The following is a 22,745-nucleotide window of genomic DNA, read 5'->3' on the forward strand; positions in this document are numbered from 1 at the left end:
TGCCAAACAGCTCTTTAGGATATAAAACAGAACGTTTTTTTCCCTGCACAGGCTTATAAATACATATTTAAAATTTCCCAGTAGTTGTTAATCAGGATTATTTCCTAAAATGCTTCTTCTATTTTCTTTTCTTGCAGCATATTAATTGAATTTGACAGAAAAAACAACTTGAAGGTCACAATGAAGCACAGGAAGCTTTGGTGCGTTACACCTACATGTACAGGGCTTTGAAAGCTCGGTTCACTGTCTGTTTAGAGGTTTACACGCTCTCATTTAGGTTCCCTGATATTCTTCTTACCATACGCTTGTCCTCGAATTAACCGACGACGAATGAATAAAAATCTTTTCTTCTGCATAGTAGACTAAAAGCTTATGTCTTTTGACCCCCTGCACCACATGAATCAAATGTGGCTGGAAATATAAACACAATTAGTCATAAAGTAAAAAGATGAATTGTGTGCAGTTGTGGCTAGCGTAGATCTAGCCTGAAGTGTCTATAGATCTATAACCTAGTCTTGGAATAGAAGTTGTCACATATGTATTTATGCAGTTGCTGTTGTTTTTTTTTTTTTTTTAGATACAGTAATTCAAGTAAAATAACCATACACAAGGCTTAGAGAAATTCTGTTTCTTGGTATTAAATGAATCAATATAATTAACAAGCCACATTAAAATGCCCTTGTTAAATATCTTCTGAACGTCTTTTTAAAAAATTGTCTGCAAGAATGTTCCAGTCTTATTTAAGGAATTTAAGAATTGTTGCAGGTCATATTTAAGACGACCTCAATGACGTTTTAATCAAATACATAAATTATAAAATGGGATCCATTGTTTAACAAAATACCAAAAAATGAATCTGTAATTTTATTTTGAGAAATCATTTATTCTCTTTTCTCCAGTTATACTGAAGTGTAATAGAGGCATGTACTGTAGGTTGTGCCCTCAAAAGAAAAATTTTACTTTTCGTACAATGCTGCATATGTTTTCTGTCTAGACAAGTGCTTTAAAAATGTACTCTGTTACTCGTAATGAAATCCCAATCACAAGAGGGAGTCTGCTGTTTAATTCACACTATATTCTTAGGAGAACAACAATGTGCTTTGACTCTGATATATATGTGTGTGTGTGATCCAGTGCATGTGTGTTTTCTCTCCTCCTAATTTGATATGTTATGGTATAATGGTTATTAATTGTTTGTCAGAATCCCTTCAAGGCTGCACAGATAATCCTGAATATTAATGTTTGCTAACAGAGCAAGAGGTAGAGGCCTGTCAAGCCCGAGCCATCTCCTCCAGGAATTTAATACGAGAGGTAAACAGAAATATAACAGCCTAGACAGTGATGGATGGCAATATAGCTTGTTCCGTTTTCATACATAGTGGGAACTGTATCTCAAATATGATATGTTGATAAGAGGGGAAAAATAATGCACAGGAGCGTGTAATATGGCAATATTTTCATTTTGCTAAGTGTTATCAGTGTCACTAAAGTTATTACGAAGTTTAACTGTTCTCAAAGATTTTATTTTTATAAAGAGACACCTTTATTCATTCATTCATCTTCTACCGCTTATCTGAACTACCTCGGGTCACAGGGAGCCTGTGCCTATCTCAGGCGTCATCGGGCATCAAGGCAGGATACACCCTGGACGGAGTGCCAACCCATCGCAGGGCACACACACACTCTCATTCACTCACGCACTCACAGACTAGGGACAATTTTCCAGAGATGCCAATCAACCTACCATGCATGTCTTTGGACGGAGTACCCGGAGGAAACCCCCGAGGCACAGGGAGAACATGCAAACTCCACACACACAAGGCAGAGGTGGGAATCGAACCCCAACCCTGGAGGTGTGAGGCGAACGTGCTAACCACTAAGCCACCGTGCCCCCCTGAGACACCTTTATTTCTTGTTCTAATTCAGTCAGTGTCACACAAACATTTATCTAGTTTCTGATATTTGATATTGTCATCGTCATGAATGCATGGTCCTGATTTCATCCTAAAACTAAAAAAAGAGCTTCAGTTAATGGGATGCTGCTGAACTACGGCTCACAGTTTAACTGAAAGTAATTGAACTGGTGTCCTGGAAGCAAATAAATAACACTTTCACATTTATTTCTTCATTGTCCTGTCCTGTATATCATGGAGATAAAGTGTGTAGGCTCAAAACCCTGGTTTGATCTCGAGCTCTTGTTCTCTGTGTGGGTTTCCTCCAGATTCCAAAAACCTCCAAAAAACATGCAGGTAGGTCGATTGGCTAAGCTAAATGACCCCTAGGTGTGATCTTGGGGTGTTTGCTGCCTCCTGTCTGTGTTTCCAGGATTAAATCTGGCTCCAGCATGGACAAATCAATTACTGAAGATTAATTCATGAACTAACATGACTGTGTATCCAGGAGTTAAGCTGATGAGGGAGCTGAGCTTTGTGCCTTTTTTATTTAATCTCGTTTATCTTCTTCATTTTATTTTTTCATTAAATTGTATTTTATTTTATTTCTTCCCCTCCCCCATTATTTTACTTGATTGATTTGATTGACTGTACGTGAAGAAGTTTTGCTGCATGTCATACTGTGTACGTGACCAAGAAAATTTGAATTTGAGATACTTTATGTGGTCAAATGTACGTGGACCACGTACCATCACACGTATGTGTTTTTTACCCAAACTATTGCTGCAAAGTCGGAAGCACGCAATTGTATAGAATGTCTTTGAATGCTGTAGCGTTAAGATTGACCTTGACTGCATCCAAGAGGCATAAACCTGTTCCAGTATGACAATGTATCTGTGAACAAATCAATCTCCATAACTGCACAGAGCCCTGACCTCAAACCCACTCAACCTCTTAGGCATGAACTGGAACACTGACTTCACCCCAGACCTCTTCACCCAACATCAGTTCATGACCTCAGTAATGAGGCTCAGCTGATGTGTGTGATCAGCTGATATGTGCACACACTTTCGCCCATATAGTATATATAGTTTTAAAAAAATGGAAAAAGAATGACTGTAATGTAAAAGGTCTTTGACAGCTAATTGATCTTAATTAAACTGAGGACATAAAAAATTATATAACAGCAATTTAAACATTATTATTTTCTCGATATCAGAAAACACTATACAACATATAAAAGGTTCAGATATTGACATGATCCATAAGTACTGTATTGAACCAGCAGCTGAAATTAGCGAATGCATGGAAACAAGAACTTGCCTTTTTTAATTTATCAGATACAGCAAAAAATAATAAAACTGATCAAATAAGTAATGAATAAAACATGATAGCCATTATAAATAAAACATGCCCAGTCATTACCACCTTGGTTATTTTCACAAACAACACATCTGGAAGTTATTTAATCCTCCTGTATCACAGTGTTTGCTAAGGACGGGTCTCATTTATCAATCTGGACAGAAACAGATTTATTCATAAATCATTTGTATGAGTGCTTACAGAATATATGAAATGTTTCTGTACTGTCTTATAAATAATGTATTTATTTGAGTGCCATACTGAAAAACAAACACATACAAACCTACTGTACAGCTGCTTCTAGTCATACTACTACTATTAGCAATGACTGTAGAGTAAATTTCCCCAAAAAACGTCAGATTTGTTTGGAATCGATTCCTCCAAAATGACTCACCTTTAATGGAACCGATTCACGTCATAAGGTACCTGATTCGAACATTGTGATTCGTTTATATATATTTTTCTCCCCATCATAGAGAAAAGAAAAGATCACAACGACGATAAGGCAAACTGAATTGAAGATTTTAATTTCATTTAAATCGGTGCACTTTTAACTCTACTCGGCTGATTAGAGCTGAAACCACGTGACCAAAAGTTTGTTCCCTGTGAGTGCGCCCTCTCGCGGTTCGTGCAGGTAACGATGGAAAATGGCGCCTAGATGCGGCTTTCCAACAGTGTAACAGTGCAGACAACAACACAGAAAAGTCCAGGAGGAAAAGCTGTGGATGTGTCCGGACCGGTGAAGACCGTTCAGAGCTGATAGTTTGTGAATTTGAGTGAGGATGACGCGCTGGATTCCTACCAAGAAGGAAAAGTACGGAGTCGGTGAGTTGAGTTGAGCCGAATGCTGAATATGACTCCCTCGGTTTTTTATATTATTTATTTATTTCTTTTCTATACAAAACGCGCCACTTTATTTTTTTTTCCCTGCGCACTTTATGGATATGGATATAGAAAGCTGTGTTAAGTTATTTCCTAGTCAGTAAATAAAAACACGTGGATTAAACGTGCTGGATTTGAATAAATGCAAAAGTTTTTAAGACTTGAACAGTTTTCTCACTTGGAGACTCGCCCCTGGTTCCTGTTGGTTCCTGATGGTTCCTGTTGGTTCCTGTGTGCAGGCCTGGTGGGAATGATGGAGCACTGATTACAGATTAACGCTCGAGCGCTGATACATTGTTATGATCTTAATCTCATCAAACAGCGTCGATATTTAGTTTCTAATCCAGCGCGGTGTTTGTAACTTTTGTAGCTGTTTATCATTTAGTTTCCTGTCTGAAAGCGACCTGAAGCTCAAGTCGAGCTTTTTTTTTTTTTTTTTTTTTTACAGCACTGATTTGTTTATAGCCTCGTGTTTGTTATGGAAAACAACAACAAAGAAACTAATAAATAAATAAAGAAATGAGTGATTTATTTGAATGTGTTGTGGGTATTGAGTGAAGGCAGGTTCCTGCACAAGTCTCCTGGGAATGTGGTCTTGTTTCTACATGTTTGTGTGTGTGTGTGTGTGAGAGAGACCGGCTGCTATCGGAGCTGGAAAGCCATTGCAATTTTTTTTTCCTTCCAGCGCTTTCTGGTGCTTTTTTTTGTAAACATCCGGGAATTCAGGGCTCAGTCAGGACCTCTTATTATCCTGTGTTCCTGATAAGAATGTCAGCCTTTAATATCCACATCCACCTTTATAGGATCTTCTTTACTTTATGATGCTGTTAGAATATTTCTTCATCTTCAGTGAGCACTTTATTCTGTCAGGTTTGTGGAGAATCCAGTCATAGACCTCGTCCTGAGAAACACACAAACACAACAAGGGGTAATTTAGACTTGTCTGTACACACACACACTGTTACACTACAGCTATAGGCTCAGTCGTCTATAGTGTAGAAGCTACAGCTATAGGCTCAGTCGTCTATAGTATAGAAGCTACAGCTATAGACTCAGTCGTCTATAGTATAGAAGCTACAGCTATAGGCTCAGTCGTCTATAGTGTAGAAGCTACAGCTATAGGCTCAGTCGTCTATAGTGTAGAAGCTACAGCTATAGGCTCAGTCTGCTATAGTATAGAAGCTACAGCTATAGGCTCAGTCGTCTATAGTGTAGAAGCTACAGCTATAGGCTCAGTCTGCTATAGTATAGAAGCTACAGCTATAGGCTCAGTCGTCTATAGTATAGAAGCTACAGCTATAGGCTCAGTCGTCTATAGTATAGAAGCTACAGCTATAGGCTCAGTCGTCTATAGTATAGAAGCTACAGCTATAGGCTCAGTCGTCTATAGTATAGAAGCTACAGCTATAGGCTCAGTCTGCTATAGTATAGAAGCTACAGCTATAGGCTCAGTCTGCTATAGTATAGAAGCTACAGCTATAGGCTCAGTCGTCTATAGTATAGAAGCTACAGCTATAGGCTCAGTCGTCTATAGTATAGAAGCTACAGCTATAGGCTCAGTCTGCTATAGTATAGAAGCTACAGCTATAGGCTCAGTCGTCTATAGTGTAGAAGCTACAGCTATAGGCTCAGTCGTCTATAGTGTAGAAGCTACAGCTATAGGCTCAGTCGTCTATAGTGTAGAAGCTACAGCTATAGGCTCAGTCGTCTATAGTATAGAAGCTACAGCTATAGGCTCAGTCGTCTATAGTATAGAAGCTACAGCTATAGGCTCAGTCGTCTATAGTATAGAAGCTACAGCTATAGGCTCAGTCTGCTATAGTATAGAAGCTACAGCTATAGGCTCAGTCGTCTATAGTATAGAAGCTACAGCTATAGGCTCAGTCGTCTATAGTATAGAAGCTACAGCTATAGGCTCAGTCGTCTATAGTATAGAAGCTACAGCTATAGGCTCAGTCGTCTATAGTATAGAAGCTACAGCTATAGGCTCAGTCGTCTATAGTATAGAAGCTACAGCTATAGGCTCAGTCGTCTATAGTATAGAAGCTACAGCTATAGGCTCAGTCGTCTATAGTATAGAAGCTACAGCTATAGGCTCAGTCGTCTATAGTATAGAAGCTACAGCTATAGGCTCAGTCGTCTATAGTATAGAAGCTACAGCTATAGGCTCAGTCGTCTATAGTATAGAAGCTACAGCTATAGGCTCAGTCGTCTATAGTATAGAAGCTACAGCTATAGGCTCAGTCGTCTATAGTATAGAAGCTACAGCTATAGGCTCAGTCGTCTATAGTATAGAAGCTATAGGCTCAGTCGTCTATAGTGTAGAAGCTACAGCTATAGGCTCAGTCGTCTATAGTGTAGAAGCTACAGCTATAGGCTCAGTCGTCTATAGTATAGAAGCTACAGCTATAGGCTCAGTCTGCTATAGTATAGAAGCTACAGCTATAGGCTCAGTCTGCTATAGTATAGAAGCTACAGTATCTTTAGTCTCCTTAACACTTTGCCTGAAATCACTTTTGCCTGAGACTCTTTAACATTATAATAAAGTACAAATGTTCAGCCATGAATCCTAACTTATGTCTGTTTCTCTCTTTTTTCCTCATTTACCTTCTCTCTGTCTCTCTCTCTCTCTCTCTCTCTCTCTCTCTCTCTCTCTCTCTCTCTCTCTGTCCATCTGTCTCTATCTATCTCTCTCTCTCTCTCTCTCTCTCTCTCTCTGTCTTTTTCTTTACTTCTTTCTGTTTCTGTCTCTCATCTTTCTTTTGATTCTTTCAGGTTCTTTCTAGCGTCTAGGTGTCTGTCAATTTTTTTACTATCCATCTTTTTCACTGCTTGCATATTTTCTTTGTCTGTCTTTTTATTTCTATCCCTCTTTTTTTCTATTTTTGTCTCTCTTGTCTCTGTCTCCATCTCTCTTTTCTCCTATATGTCTCTGTCTTCAGATTTCTGTTTTTGTCTTTCCTGCTTTGTCTCCATCTGTCATTGCATTTATCTTTCCTGTTCCTTCTTCCTCTCTGTTTCTATGCCGTCATACTATTTTTATCTCTTTTTTTTCTAATTTTCTATTTCTATCTTCGTCTTTCCCTTTTTGCTTTTTTGATCTGTCTTCCTGTTTCTGACTCTGTGTCTCTTTCTATGACATGGTCTCTCTCTGACTTTGTCTCTCTCTCTGACTTTCTCTCTCTGACTCTCTCATTCTCTCTGATTCTGTCTCTTTCTCTCTCTCTGACTCTGTCTCTCTCTCTCTCTGACTCTGTCTCTTTCTCTCTCTGTCGCTCTCTCTCTCTGACTCTCTCTCTGACTTTGTCTCTCTCTCTGACTTTCTCTCTCTGACTTTCTCTCTCTGACTCTGTCTCTTTCTCTCTTTCTGTCTCTGTCTCTTTCTCTATCTCTCTGACTCTGTCTCATTCTCTCTCTGTCTCTGACTCTGTCTCTTTCTCTGACTCTGTCTCTTTTTCTTTCTCTGACTCTGACTATCTTGCTCTTATCATGTCACTAAACACGCCCACAAAGACTCGCCTGTAGTTGCGTTCACCCATGTCGCTGGAAGTTGTCCTATTTGAAAATGAATAATCTCTGGTCACTTTGTTTTTGAGTCTCTGTATGTGTGAATGCACTAAACTTGGCTCAGCTGCAGATTATGTCAGTGTCCGTAATGGTGACTGTGAAGTGTTTCACTGATGTGAGCTGCAGTGGGTAAATGTGCTGATTCACATGACAACAGGGACCGATATATTGCAAAGATACACAGGGGTGTTAACCACAAGGCCCTAGCTGTATTTTGAGGTTTGTGTGTGTGTGTGTGGGTGTGTATAAAGGTAAAAGTGCATTCCTGCTTATTAATGATGTTGAAAATGTTCAAATAAACCAAAAGTGCACTGCTGATCTGAAATAAACGAAGCACTGATTAAAGTCAGTGATGAGTCGCTCGAGTTCCTCATATACCTGGGACATTTTACTCTGAACGTGTTTTCTCACAACACTTCATTGTTCCAAGTCCAAAACTCTGCAAACTTCCTTTTCCTTTGCTGATTGTTTCGGTACAAAGTCTGTGTGTGTGTGTGTGTGTGTGTGTGTGTGTGTGTGTGTGTGTGTGTGTGTGTGTGCATGTATAAATGCTATAATAAAAGCTATCAATCAGTACAAATGACATTGTATTAAAGAAAAAGGGTGCCTTGTGGGGGGGTGTGTGAGGGTGCCTTGTGGGGTGCGTGCGAGGGTGCCTTGTGGGGTGCGTGCGAGGGTGCCTTGTGGGGTGCGTGCGTGCGTGGTGTGTGTGTGTGAGTGTGTGTGTGTGTGTGTGATTTCAAATGATAAATTCAGGTTTGGAGATTTAAAGTGAAGTGTGGTGTTGAAGGCTGTGAGGGTTAACAGTAATGTCATGAGTAAAGTGCTGTCAATGTTCACACACTGACAAATCATATACATCACATGCACACACACACACACACACACACACACACACACACACACCCCATTGCATTCCTGGTCCAGCTGTAATGGCAAATTGACGAGGAGTTTAAAAACTTCAAAGGTTTTAATTTCGAAACCATTTCCTAGGCTGATTTGCTGAACTCAGTGTCACTTTACCTCGAGTGGAACACCAGCATTATGTCCAGCCAGCAGGGATGTATATTGGCACAGAGAAAATCACATGCCACTTTATTCCATCAGCTACTGCTAGCTATAGCACACACAACTGACCTGAGATCAATACATCAGTGATTTAGCAATCAGTCACGACTCGCCTGCACCGGGAATAATAAAGAAAAATCGCTCCGCTTCTTAAGACGGACAAGTGAACTTTCATGTCTTCTAGAGCCGAGGGTACGACAGTGGATCAATTTTCAGCAGCAGGCTGTACGCTCTGTGGTTTTATCACGGCTTGTTTTGAAAGTTAGCTTCAGGCAAACCTCATGATATGCACTTTTATTTGCTTCTTTTGGAGAAAGTTGTTGGTGGACGTGGATCAGAATAAAAAAAGTTATTATGGACCGTTACTGAAAAACGCAATATCCTTGTTGTCATGACGATATTTATTTCAACCGGCTACAGTTCAGCAACTCAAAGCATGAGCAATTCAGTCACGGCTTCTGTAGCCGATCCTCTATCGTGATTTTATTTAACTTTTTTATTCAATTGCACACATTTATGTAAATTATTTAGCAGAAGGCAGATCGTCGGACCAGAGACTCGCGCTGCGTTCAAAACAACTCGCAAATTCTGATTTTTGCCAGCAAGCTTGGCTAGAAAAACACGGACGCACACGCAGACTATGTAGTCGGTGTTATACGGGGGTCTGAACAGAGAGGAACAGATGAAAGCAAAACCACGTACTTCATTTTGTTTTTATTATTTACCACATATTCTTTACATGCTCACCCGCACGCTTGCTGCATTATTCACCTGATTTATCACGGTACTGTGGAGTTTGCTCAATATATTGTATAAATAAATATTCGGCTCAGCATAATCATGATTTCTGACTTTCTTGACCTCGTAGATTCAGTAAGCAGATTGAAGCGGATCGTGTTGTTAATCGATCTCAGGCATGTAGTATAGTATCCTTTGTTCAGAAGTAAACAATCTGCTTCGGCTGCTGTTGATGATGTGAACACGCATATTTGTTGTTGATGTATTCATGGATCGAGACTTCAAAGCACTTTTGTGCTCTGGATAAGGAGGTCTACTCAAAGGCGTAAATATAAACGTTCGTCTGGTTCGAGCCTGAAAATTCGACTTAAACTGAGTTAAAAGGTAAAAGGAAACTCTCTTCGCCATTCGGTCATGATAGTTGCTCATTTAGAACTGGACCTTAGCTGAATTTTGAATGAATACCCCTGATAGTCACTAACTAACTGTGTAATTATTTCCTTTTATTTACATTTTGTGCATTTTGCAGACCGCCTTGTCCAGAGAGACTTACAGAAGTGCTTTAAATCCTGATATTGCCTCCATTGGACACATGGACTAAGAATACTATCAGTCTATCAGTATAAGTTCTCACTGATGGTCATCATGCGATGTTTGTTTGAAGATACAGCTCTTAGGGCATCTAGAGGAAGTTTGTTTCCCCTCCAACATGAAGTCTTGACGCAGGTCATCGTTAAGGAGTGTGGTGCAGTGCAGATAGTGATAAGCGCTTTGTGGCTTTGTAGACCAGCATCAGTGTTTAAATCTGATTCAGGCAGCTACAGGAAGCCAGTGGACGAAGCTCAGCAATGGGGTGGAGAGGGAGAAAAGTCACACAGCTGCATCAGTTAAAGAGGTTGAATGGTGCCAAGAACAAGGAGCAGAAGACCAGTTTCTAAATGACAAGAGACCTAACAAGGGAAAGTCGTGGACAAGTGGTTAGAGAGTTTGACTCCTAACCCTAAGGTTGTGGGTTTGAGTCTCGGTCCGGCCCTTGAGCAAGGCACCGACCCCCCCCATCTGCTCCCCGGGCACCGCAGCATAAATGGCTGCCCACTGCTCCCGGTGTGTGTTCACGGTGTGTGTGTGTGTGTTCACGGTGTGTGTGTGTTTTCACGGTGTGTGTGTGTGTGTTCACGGTGTGTGTGTGTGTGTTCACGGTGTGTGTGTGTGTGTTCACGGTGTGTGTGTGTGTGTTCACGGTGTGTGTGTGTGTGTTCACGGTGTGTGTGTGTGTGTTCACGGTGTGTGTGTGTGTTCACGGTGTGTGTGTGTGTGTGTGTTCACGGTGTGTGTGTGTGTGTTCACGGTGTGTGTGTGTGTGTGTTCACGGTGTGTGTGTGTGTGTTCACGGTGTGTGTGTGTGTTCACGGTGTGTGTGTGTGTTCACGGTGTGTGTGTGTGTGTTCACGGTGTGTGTGTGTGTTCACGGTGTGTGTGTGTGTTCACGGTGTGTGTGTGTGTTCACGGTGTGTGTGTGTGTGTGTTCACGGTGTGTGTGTGTGTGTGTTCACGGTGTGTGTGTGTGTGTGTTCACGGTGTGTGTGTGTGTGTGTTCACGGTGTGTGTGTGTGTGTGTTCACGGTGTGTGTGTGTGTGTGTTCACGGTGTGTGTGTGTGTGTGTGTTCACGGTGTGTGTGTGTGTGTGTGTGTTCACGGTGTGTGTGTGTGTGTGTGTGTGTTCACGGTGTGTGTGTGTGTGTGTGTTCACGGTGTGTGTGTGTGTGTGTGTTCACGGTGTGTGTGTGTGTGTTCACTGTGTGTGTGTGTGTGTGTTCACTGTGTGTGTGTGTGTTCACGGTGTGTGTGTGTGTGTGTTCACGGTGTGTGTGTGTGTGTGTGTGTGTGTTCACGGTGTGTGTGTGTGTGTGTTCACGGTGTGTGTGTGTGTGTGTTCACGGTGTGTGTGTGTGTGTGTTCACGGTGTGTGTGTGTGTGTGTGTGTGTGTGTGTTCACGGTGTGTGTGTGTGTGTTCACGGTGTGTGTGTGTGTGTGTGTGTGTTCACGGTGTGTGTGTGTGTGTTCACGGTGTGTGTGTGTGTGTGTGTGTGTGTTCACGGTGTGTGTGTGTGTGTGTGTGTGTGTGTGTTCACGGTGTGTGTGTGTGTGTGTGTGTGTGTGTTCACGGTGTGTGTGTGTGTGTGTGTGTGTGTGTGTTCACGGTGTGTGTGTGTGTTCACGGTGTGTGTGTGTGTGTGTTCACGGTGTGTGTGTGTGTGTGTGTTCACGGTGTGTGTGTGTGTGTGTGTTCACGGTGTGTGTGTGTGTGTGTGTTCACGGTGTGTGTGTGTGTGTGTGTTCACGGTGTGTGTGTGTGTGTGTGTGTGTTCACGGTGTGTGTGTGTGTGTGTGTTCACGGTGTGTGTGTGTGTGTGTGTTCACGGTGTGTGTGTGTGTGTGTGTTCACGGTGTGTGTGTGTTCACGGTGTGTGTGTTCACGGTGTGTGTGTGTTCACGGTGTGTGTGTGTGTGTGTTCACGGTGTGTGTGTGTGTGTGTGTGTTCACGGTGTGTGTGTGTGTGTGTGTGTTCACGGTGTGTGTGTGTGTGTGTTCACGGTGTGTGTGTGTGTGTGTTCACGGTGTGTGTGTGTGTGTTCACGGTGTGTGTGTGTGTGTGTGTGTGTGTGTGTTCACGGTGTGTGTGTGTGTGTGTGTGTGTTCACGGTGTGTGTGTGTGTGTTCACGGTGTGTGTGTGTGTGTGTTCACGGTGTGTGTGTGTTCACGGTGTGTGTGTGTGTGTTCACGGTGTGTGTGTGTGTGTGTGTGTTCACGGTGTGTGTGTGTGTGTGTGTGTTCACGGTGTGTGTGTGTGTTCACGGTGTGTGTGTGTGTGTGTGTGTTCACGGTGTGTGTGTGTGTGTGTGTGTTCACGGTGTGTGTGTGTGTGTGTGTGTTCACGGTGTGTGTGTGTGTGTGTGTTCACGGTGTGTGTGTGTGTGTTCACGGTGTGTGTGTGTGTGTGTGTTCACGGTGTGTGTGTGTGTGTGTGTGTGTGTGTGTGTGTGTTCACGGTGTGTGTGTGTGTGTGTGTGTGTTCACGGTGTGTGTGTGTGTGTGTGTTCACGGTGTGTGTGTGTGTGTGTGTGTTCACGGTGTGTGTGTGTGTGTTCACGGTGTGTGTGTGTGTGTTCACGGTGTGTGTGTGTGCACTTTGGATGGGTTAAATGCAGAGAACGAATTCCGAGTATGGGTCACCATACTTAGCCGTATGTCACTTTCACAAGCACCTGAGTGACCTGTGCAGATAGAAGCACGCGAATCCTTTTTTTCTTATAAAGGACAACAGCATGAGTGTGTCATAATAGCAGCATGAATGGAAAACGACAGTCGATCAGTTGTTCACATCAAGGTGGGATCGGAGATGTCTTCAAACGATGGGTGAACTCCTCTCTGAAATACATAAACTAGCTCTTATTTTTCCTGTTTGCTTAATATTAATGTTTGTGTTCTGTTTCCTTCCAACAGAGTTTTAGACTCATGGCATCCTTAGTCTGTGACCTTAGAACCCAGTATAAATTTATTCATGGATAGAGACTTGAAAGCACTTTTAAACCTTTGGATCAGAGCGTCTACCAAATGCCGTAAATATGAACGTTTTCAGGTCGTTCTTAGTAGGAAATGACAGCGTCCTGTGTTAAAGCTGTCCTGTAAGTTTGGTTAATGCTCTGTCCTGCTTAGCATAAACAGTCCTGTATGATCTATCGTGGACCTTCAAACTGTTACATCGTTCATCTATAAAATATCACGGTAGCTGCAGAGAGCAATAGAAATGTAGGTTTATGGACTGGAGGTTAATAATTATTGGGGTTTTCGGTTTTGTAGGCTTTTCAGTTCTCGGTATTATATCATGTATTTAATATTACTGTCCTAATAAAAGCCAGTATAATTTACTACTAACCCGTGCTGTATTTTGTCTTTAGATGTCAGAGACTAAGGAGCTGAAATGTAAAGGAGGCGACGATCTTGTCGGGGGTCACAGAGCTGAAGCGTGTTACGTTGTCCCAGTGTTCAGTGCAATTGGGTGTGTTAGGGCAGCGAAACACTCCGCTGGGTGCCAAACCGCTCCGAGCTCCCCCAGGACTGCTCAAAAGAGCCGCTGGTTTAAGAGGAACAAGGCAGGAGAAGTAGCAGAAGTAGCGTGTGCCTTCCCAGCAGGCCTGTTACAGCATGTGAGACAGAGCTCAGGTATTTCAGGAAGCACTCATTAAGAAAGGCGCGACTAGCAAAGCTTAAAATCCCTCCAGGTCTTCTTTGTAAACGTGGAATAAATTCAGCCTGTGTGCAGTTTCATCTGAAACTAGTTTAAAGTTTTAAACCAGCGTGAAATAAGGACAGTGGTGGTGTAGTTTCTGAAGCTCTTATCTGTAATACCATAAGATAAGACCAGAAGCCTTCAACTATGCAGCCGCACAGACTTCTGGGTTCATATTTATGTTTCCATTCAGGTGTATGCGCCTTCAGACCTGCTAACGAATAAATTACATTTTAGCCTTTTTTTTTTTAATTTATTTACTTTTTTATAAACAAATGTTGTCATTTAAATCAGGACTGATATCTGTGTGTTTTCCAAATGCAGGGTATAAGGAACTGAAGCTTATGTAACACCCAGAGCATTAAAATCATAATTAAGTTACAAAAAAATAAACAATTGCAAAATCAGTGCATGACAACAAGAATTACGAATTAAAGGTGGGGTCTCCGTTGTTTGAAAGCCAATGTTGACATATAAAATCACCAAAACAAAACACACCCCTAACCCAAATGGGTCCCACCCCTGTATTGATAGCTCCGCTCACACATATTAGTTCTGTGAAACAAAGCAAAACCAACGTTACTCACCTATCGAGAAGGAGAAAAGCGCCTCGGCGTCTTAAGTAAAGTTGGCCGCATATTCACAGATTGGAGTTTCCCGAGTCAACGCTGTTACTACACAAAACGCGGTTGTAGCTGCCTCTATACATTACTATGATAGAAAAGAGGTGTTATTTGTGTAATAACAGCATTTAACTCAGGAGTTATTGATTCAGGAAACTCCTGCTCCTTCAGTTCTCTCCAGCGCTGGAAAGCTGATCCTATATTAACACGTCCTACTTCTTGCCTTATCGTAAGCCTTTCTTCGCTTTCTTTGTTTTTATCCTCCATGTTAATATTAAAATCACTTTCTGCTAATGTCACACATGCGCACTGAACACTCTCTCCGCCCATATTGACAAGACACGCCCCTTTATGCTCATTGGCTACACGTTTGTTTTGATTTTTGTTTCGTTTGTCGTCCAGATTCAGTTTTCTGAAGCATTTCTCAAACAACGGAGACCCTTTAAAGATCACAATTTTTGCAGGTTTTGTAGCAACGCATGGCCCTAGAGGGTCCCCCTGCCCTAGAGGGTCCCCCTGCCCTAGAGGGTCCCCCTGCCCTAGAGGGTCCCCCTGCCCTAGAGGGTTCCTAGTAGATTTTTCTAGTAGATGATCTTAGGTGTTCCTAGTTGTCCTTGGTAAATAGTAGGTGTTTTTAAACATTTCTAATATATGTTTTTAAATGTCCCTGCTATATACAGTTCTATATGGTTTTTGCCACAGTAGCTGAGCAGAAAGAATCCGGATTCTGTTAGGTAGCTAAGAGCACAGCATGGTCTTCTCAAGCTATTAACAGACAGGTAAATAATGTCATTTTTTTCTGTTTTTCTGATAAAAGCAACTCATTAGCCACCTGTAGGTGGAAATAAACCACTCCTGGTAAAGACATGGTGTGTATAATGTGTCATAATTTTAGTTCAAGCATTTAGTCACTGCTTATTGTATAAGAGGTAGGAATTTACAAATTTAACCTAAAGGGTTGAAGTGTTTTTTTTTTTTTTTGTTTTTTTTTCTACAGCATCTGTATTTTTTAAGAGTGAATTGTAGCTCGTTGCTGTGATCAACTCCAAATGCTGCAGAACTGACATTGTTCTTTAGTAGAATTGCGCTGATATCTAATGTCATTTACTTTGTTACTTATTTTCTTTCCGTTTTTTATTTCTTATGAAAATTAATTATAATATATAATATGTTAATTATAAATGAGCAGCGTTTTGAATTCCAGTAAAAATCCTCATAATGAGACGAACAAAATCCTACTGAACAGATCACTGTTACTGACTCAAATTCCTGGTGAAATTGTTTGCGTCTAAACACATCATTCATTAGATTTAAATGCAAATGTTGTTGACACTCCAGCAGTCATGGGAGTTAATGAGGGTGTACGCAAACACATGGCACGCTTCAGTGCTCATGTATACATGCTTTTCAAAGCTGAGACGGTTTAAATAGTGTTGATTTTTCAAATCCTCCACTGATTCATAGAAGTTACTTATTCAGGCTTGTGTATATGTGTGTGTGCGCGCGTGTGTGTTTGTGTGGGAGAGAGACATTCCGTAGCGTGTAACTGTTGCATGTGACAGACACAGTAACCTGAAGTGTGTGTGTCTGTGTGTGTCTGTCTGTGCGTGTCTCTCTGTGTCTGTCTGTGCGTGTCTCTCTGTGTCTGTCTGTGCGTGTCTCTCTGTGTCTCTGTCTGCGTGTCTCTCTGTGTCTGTCTGTCTGTGCGTGTCTCTCTGTGTCTGTCTGTCTGTGCGTGTCTCTCTGTGTCTGTCTGTCTGCGTGTCTCTCTGTGTCTGTCTGTCTGCGTGTCTCTCTGTGTCTGTCTGTCTGCGTGTCTCTCTGTGTCTGTCTGTGCGTGTCTCTCTGTGTCTGTCTGTGCGTGTCTCTCTGTGTCTGTCTGTGCGTGTCTCTCTGTGTCTGTCTGTGCGTGTCTCTCTGTGTCTGTCTGTGCGTGTCTCTCTGTGTCTGTCTGTGCGTGTCTCTCTGTGTCTGTCTGTGCGTGTCTCTCTGTGTCTGTCTGTGCGTGTCTCTCTGTGTCTGTCTGTGCGTGTCTCTCTGTGTCTGTCTGTGCGTGTCTCTCTGTGTCTGTCTGTGCGTGTCTCTCTGTGTCTGTCTGTGCGTGTCTCTGTGTCTGTCTGTGCGTGTCTCTCTGTGTCTGTCTGCGCGTGTCTCTCTGTGTCTGTCTGTGCGTGTCTCTCTGTGTCTGTCTGCGCGTGTCTCTCTGTGTCTGTCTGCGCGTGTCTCTCTGTGTCTGTCTGCGCGTGTCTCTCTGTGTCTGTCTGCGCGTGTCTCTCTGTGTCTGTCTGTGCGTGTCTCTCTGTGTCTGTCTGTGCGTGTCTCTCTGTGTCTGTCTGTGCGTGTCTCTCTGTGTCTGTCTGTGCGTGTCTCTCTGTGTCTGTCTGCGCGTGTCTCTCTGTGTCTGTCTGTGCGTGTCTCTCTGTGTCTGTCTGTGCGTGTCTCTCTGTGTCTGTCTGTGCGTGTCTCTCTGGTTCTGTCTGTGCGTGTCTCTCTGTGTCTGTCTGTGCGTGTCTCTCTGTGTCTGTCTGCGCGTGTCTCTCTGTGTCTGTCTGCGCGTGTCTCTCTGTGTCTGTCTGCGCGTGTCTCTCTGTGTCTGTCTGCGCGTGTCTCTCTGTGTCTGTCTGCGCGTGTCTCTCTGTGTCTGTCTGCGCGTGTCTCTCTGTGTCTGTCTGCGCGTGTCTCTCTGTGTCTGTCTGCGCGTGTCTCTCTGTGTCTGTCTGTGCGTGTCTCTCTGTGTCTGTCTGTGCGTGTCTCTCTGTGTCTGTCTGTGCGTGTCTCTCTGTGTCTGTCTGCGCGTGTCTCTCTGTGTCTGTCTGTGCGTGTTCAATTCAATTCAATTCAAGTTTATTTGTATAGCGCTTTTTACAATGGACATTGTCACAAAGCAGCTTTACAGAACATAAACATAGAACAAAAGATAAACATAAGGAGAAGTATAAAGAATTAATATAATAAAAATTCAAGATATATACAGTTCACAGTGTGTATGTATGTATGTATGTGTGTATGTGTATTTGTCCCCAATGAGCAAGTCTGAGGGCTCAGGCAACAGTGGCAAGGAAAAACTCCCTTAGATTGGTAAAGGAAGAAACCTTGAGAGGAACCAGACTCAAGGGGAACCCATCCTCATATGGGTGACACTAGATGGTGTGGTTACAAATATACAAGTATCACAGAGTCCAACTGGAGCCGGTAGATCTGTAGATGTCTTAGGGTTCTCACAGAGTCAGCCTTGTCTCAGTGGAGGTCCAGAAATTTCAACGCACGGAAGACGATCATAGCATGGGTGTCTCAGCATGGGTAGAAAAAGAGAAGAGAAGAGCAGTGCAGAGGGATTAACATATCTGCTGTTCATAAGAATGTGCAAGTCTAGTGTGATAGTGCACAATATTTATGGGATGTATTATGTGTACGCCTGACTAAAGAGATGAGTTTTCAATCTACATTTAAACTGTGAAAGTGTGTCTGAGCCCCGAACACTATCAGGAAGACTATTCCAAAGTTTGGGAGCTAAATAAGAGAACGCTCTTCCGCCTTTAGTAGACTTAGATATTCTGGGGACTACCAGGAGTCCTGAGTTTTGTGATCTCAGAGAGCGTGAAGGATTGTAACGTGTTAGAAGACTAGTTAGATACATGGGAGCTAAACCATTAAGAGCCTTGTACGTAAGTAGCAGCAGTTTGTAATCAATTCTAAACTTAACAGGTAGCCAGTGTAGAGATGATAAAATTGGGGTTATATGGTCATACTTTCTTGTCCTAGTGAGAACTCTGGCCGCTGCATTTTGGACTAACTGTAGCCTATTTATTAAAGATGCAGGACAACCACCTAGTAATGCATTACAATAGTCCAGTCTAGAGGTCATGAAAGCGTGAACTAGCTTCTCAGCATCAGATACAGACAGGATGTTTCTCAGCTTGGCAATATTTCTGAGGTGGAAGAAGGCTGTTTTTGTGGTTTGGGCGACGTGATTTTCAAAAGACAAGTTACTGTCTAATATAACACCCAGGTCTTTCACTGTCGAGCTACTAGTAACAGTACATCCCTCTAAATGGAAATTAAGTTGTGACAGTTTCTGTGTACTAGTTTTTGGGCCTATAAGTAGTGTTTCTGTCTTATCAGAGTTTAACAACAGAAAGTTACAGCTCATCCAGTCTTTTATCTCTCTAAGGCATTGAGTTAATTTCGACAATTTAGTTATTTCATCTGGTTTTGAGGAGATGTATAACTGTGTGTCGTCGGCATAGCAATGGAAGCTAATCCCATGTCTTCTAATAATGTTCCCTAATGGAAGCATGTATATCGAGAAAAGCAGAGGTCCTAGAACTGATCCTTGAGGGACCCCATAATTAACTGGTAATAAGCTGGAGGATTCACCATTTAATTCTACAAAATGGTATCGATCAGACAGGTAGGATCTAAACCAACTTAAAGCCTGTCCATGAATACCTGTGTAATTTTGTAAGCGATCTAGGAGAATGTTGTGATCTATAGTGTCGAATGCAGCACTAAGGTCAAGTAGAACTAATAGTGACATACAGTCTTTGTCCGAAGCTAAGAACAAGTCGTTTGTAACTTTAACAAGTGCAGTTTCTGTGCTATGATGGGGCCTGAAACCTGACTGAAACTCTTCGAGGATATTGTTCTCCTGTAAGAAGGAGCTCAGTTGAACAGACACAACCTTTTCTAGTAGTTTAGACATAAACGGAAGGTGTGAAATCGGTCTGTAATTTGAAAGTCCATTAGGATCTAAATTAGGTTTCTTAATGAGTGGCCTAATAACTGCCAACTTGAAGGATTTAGGGACGTGACCTAAAGATAACGAGGAGTTAATAATATTAAGAAGAGGCTCACCGGCTTTATGTAACACTTCTTTCAGTAGTTTAGTTGGAATGGGGTCTAGTGAACAAGTTGTTGATTTAGCTGTAGTAATAAGTTTAACTAACTCTTCCTGACCTGTACTTGTAAAGCAATGTAGTTGTGTGTTTAGAACCTTAGGTGAGACCGGGATGCTAGTTGCTCTTATGTGTTGAGCGTCACCTATTTTATTCCTGATACTTTCGATTTTATCAGTGAAGAATCTCATAAAATCGTCACTACTGAACTGTGATGGAATTGTGTGTTCAGATTTTTGGTTTTTTGTTAGTCTAGCTACTGTGCTAAATAAAAACCTGGGATTGTTCTGGTTATTTTCTATGAGTTTGCTCAGGTGCTCAGCCCTGGCTGCTTTTAGAGCCTGTCTATAGCTGGACATACTTTCCTTATATGCAATTCTAAAAACCTCTAATTTAGTTTTTCTGCGTGTCTCTCTGTGTCTGTCTGTGCCTGTCTGTCTGTGCGTGTCTCTCTGTGCGTGTCTCTCTGTGCCTGTCTCTCTGTGCCTGTCTCTCTGTGCCTGTCTCTCTGTGCCTGTCTCTCTGTGCCTGTCTCTCTGTGCCTGTCTCTCTGTGTCTGTCTGTCTGTGTGTCTCTCTGTGCCTGTCTGTCTGTGCGTGTCTCTCTGTGTCTGTCTGTCTGTGCGTGTCTCTCTGTGTCTGTCTGTCTGTGCGTGTCTCTCTGTGTCTGTCTGTCTGTGCGTGTCTCTCTGTGTCTGTCTGTCTGTCTGTGCGTGTCTCTCTGTGTCTGTCTGTCTGTCTGTCTGTGCGTGTCTCTCTGTGTCTGTCTGTGCGTGTCTCTCTGTGTCTGTCTGTCTGTCTGTGTGTGGGAGAGAGAGGTGTGTGTTTGCGCGTGCACGTAAAGCTGAGTCATTTCTGCAACTCGTATTTCCTTCTGTGTGTCTCTGGCAAGGCAGCATGTGCTGCTCATTTTGGTTAAGCTGAACAAGAACATCACTTTATTTTTGGTAGCGTCCTCATCCCTCCCAGCGGCCACTTCAGTACCAGTGAACACATACTCACACCTCTGCTGTTCTTTCTCACATCTAGAGGCTTTTTGTCTATTACTAGTCCTCAGTTTTTAAGGTTTGAGCTCTAGGGTGTGAACAGAAACTCTCTCCCTGCCACCTCTCTGTGGTGAAAGGTACGCTTTGCCTTTTCATGTTCCTCGCTGTGCGTTTTTCTGTTCGCTTTCCAGCTGCTTGCCTGAAGCTGTTAAGATCTGAATGTCTGGGATTCCGGGTCAAAGTGCAGTGTCTCTCACACACAAACACACACACACACACTTTGAGAGGACGTCCCCACTGTGTTTCTCTGCTTAGGCTCCACACCCTTGCTCTAGTAAAATGAGCCGTTTTATTTGGTTCTTCATTTATTTCCCTTGTTTTCAAATCTAAAGTATTTCCGTATTCATGTTACTTTTGCCACTCGACTTTTCCCAACTAAATAAAGCTTTAGCATATTCTGAAAAACTCTGTTCCAGTTGTGGGAATGCCATACACAGCAGATTATATTCAGGTTTATCTGTATTTTTCTTGCTCAGCTTAATATCAGCCTTGATAATGATTTGACTAGGCGAATCACACGTGGATGAAGTGTGGAGCGGGAAAGAGCAAAAGATCGAGTTAAAGAATTCTTTGAAACTTCTGGTTTATGATGGTTTAACCAGTTCTTACTAATTGCCCCTAGATGTGAGCTTCCTGCACAGCGACTACAGACCTAGATCCACCCTGACCAGGATAAAGCGTTTACTAAACATCGAGTAAATGTACAACTTTCATCCGAAGCTACTTTTCAAAATTCGCAAGCATGCTTTAATCAGAAACAATAGAGAAAGTATTCAAGAACAAAAACTGGTGTTTTCCAATCTGAATGTATTAAATGATGCTTACAAATAGAAAAAAATAAATTAATAAAAAGAGAGAAAGGATGCAAAAAATCTGCTGATGTAAGATCAGTGAAATGGAATAAGTCGTTATTATAACTTAATGTCTGAGTCTTTACATCTTGGGGAAAGAAACTGATGCAGAGAGTCGCATTTGTTTGCATTTGACATTTGAGAATGTTTTTTAGGTTAAAATAAATGACTTGTCCTGGATTGATGAATTTAGATCTTGGCAGAATTCAGAAAATGACGTCTGAAGCATGGTCGGGTTTTTGTGTGTTTTTATAAGTAGTTCTTAGATGTTGTGCATATTGCTTCGCCCAGCCCTCAGTGTCAATACTGCGATGCGGCGATGTAACAGCAATCCGGCACATCAAAAGAGTTGTAGCATTTTATAGTGGAGCTTGTTGTCGCCGTGTGTGAAATGTGATCCAGAGCCTTGGGGAGTGTGCATTGTTTTTTTTTTTCTTGCCTTGCCTTTCTCCTCAGTGTGACGAATGCATTCAAATCCCCTTTGATGGAGAACTCAAGTGTTGCCTTGTGAATGTTGTTCAGACGGAATACGCCGCTCCTGTGAGACAGGGCTTGTTAAATGAGTGGAAAGAATAGGGCATGGCTGTTTGGGTTTTTTCCCTTTCTTCTTTTTGTATTTTCACACTGACTTGAACATGATTCATATGGGAAAATGGCTCTGATTGCTGTAATTACAGAGGCTTGATGCTTTTTGGTGCTCAGTGATACTGTTACATTCGAATATTCGGTCTGCTGTAATTATTCGATAAATAAAAATGCTATTCGAATTTCACTATATTTTTGGCGCGGATGCAGCCGCCGCCGCCACCAACGATAAAGAGGATGCGGCAATGCCCACTCGTCGGAAAAGGCTGAGCCAGTTCTTCGGCGATGATTACAGAGAATTCCTCATCTGGTATTCCACCAGATGAGGATCCCATTCAGTGGTGGAACGAAAACACGAAGCGCTTCACAAAACTTCGTCGCTTAGCACACCGTTACTTGTGTGTCCCGGCAACTTCTGTGCCGTCAGAGCGCGTTTTCTCCGCAGCCGGCCTTATTGTTAACAGACTAAGGAGCCGACTTTCCCCCGATCATGTTGACATGCTTGGGTTCCTTAACAAGAACATGTAAAACAATAGAAAGAAAGCAAAAAAGATTTGCTGACAGTTTAAAAGGTTCAAAGTTAAATGTAGCCTAGGCTACGTTCTGTACAATAGCCTAATTGCTGCAGGCGGCTTTATTTACATTTATTTATTTATTTATTTATTTTTTTTGTTCACTTTTTTTTTTTGCTTTTGCGCTGTACTTTTTTGTTTGTTTGCACACATTGTTAAAGGTTTTCAGCTACAAAACACGATGTAGCGTAATGTTTAAGCTTATTGTGTATAAGCTTGTTAAAAAATGACGGAAACAATAAATGTTACTGAAAAATAACGTCTGCCTCATTAAACTTAATTTAAATAAACGAATATTTGAATATTCGTTTTTTGTGAGCTCAAATATTCGAATGTGATATTTGCGGAAAACGCCCATCCCTACTATGTA

At 42.1% G+C, this 22,745-nt stretch overlaps 1 protein-coding gene across 2 annotated transcripts in view; it reads left to right on the forward strand.

Moving 5' to 3' along the window:
• Positions 1–3,870: 3,870 nt before the first annotated feature.
• dock1 (dedicator of cytokinesis 1) overlaps positions 3,871–22,745 on the forward strand; it is a 271,575-nt gene continuing 252,700 nt past the window's right edge. For both annotated transcript variants that reach the window (XM_060895378.1, XM_060895387.1), the window contains exon 1: positions 3,871–4,079. In XM_060895378.1, the coding sequence (XP_060751361.1) occupies positions 4,037–4,079 (43 nt within the window). In that variant the 5' untranslated portion in view covers positions 3,871–4,036. The remainder of the gene's footprint in view (positions 4,080–22,745) is intronic.

Source organism: Tachysurus vachellii, chromosome 2 (assembly GCF_030014155.1).
Source record: "Tachysurus vachellii isolate PV-2020 chromosome 2, HZAU_Pvac_v1, whole genome shotgun sequence".
In the NCBI taxonomy this organism is placed as follows: domain Eukaryota; kingdom Metazoa; phylum Chordata; class Actinopteri; order Siluriformes; family Bagridae; genus Tachysurus; species Tachysurus vachellii.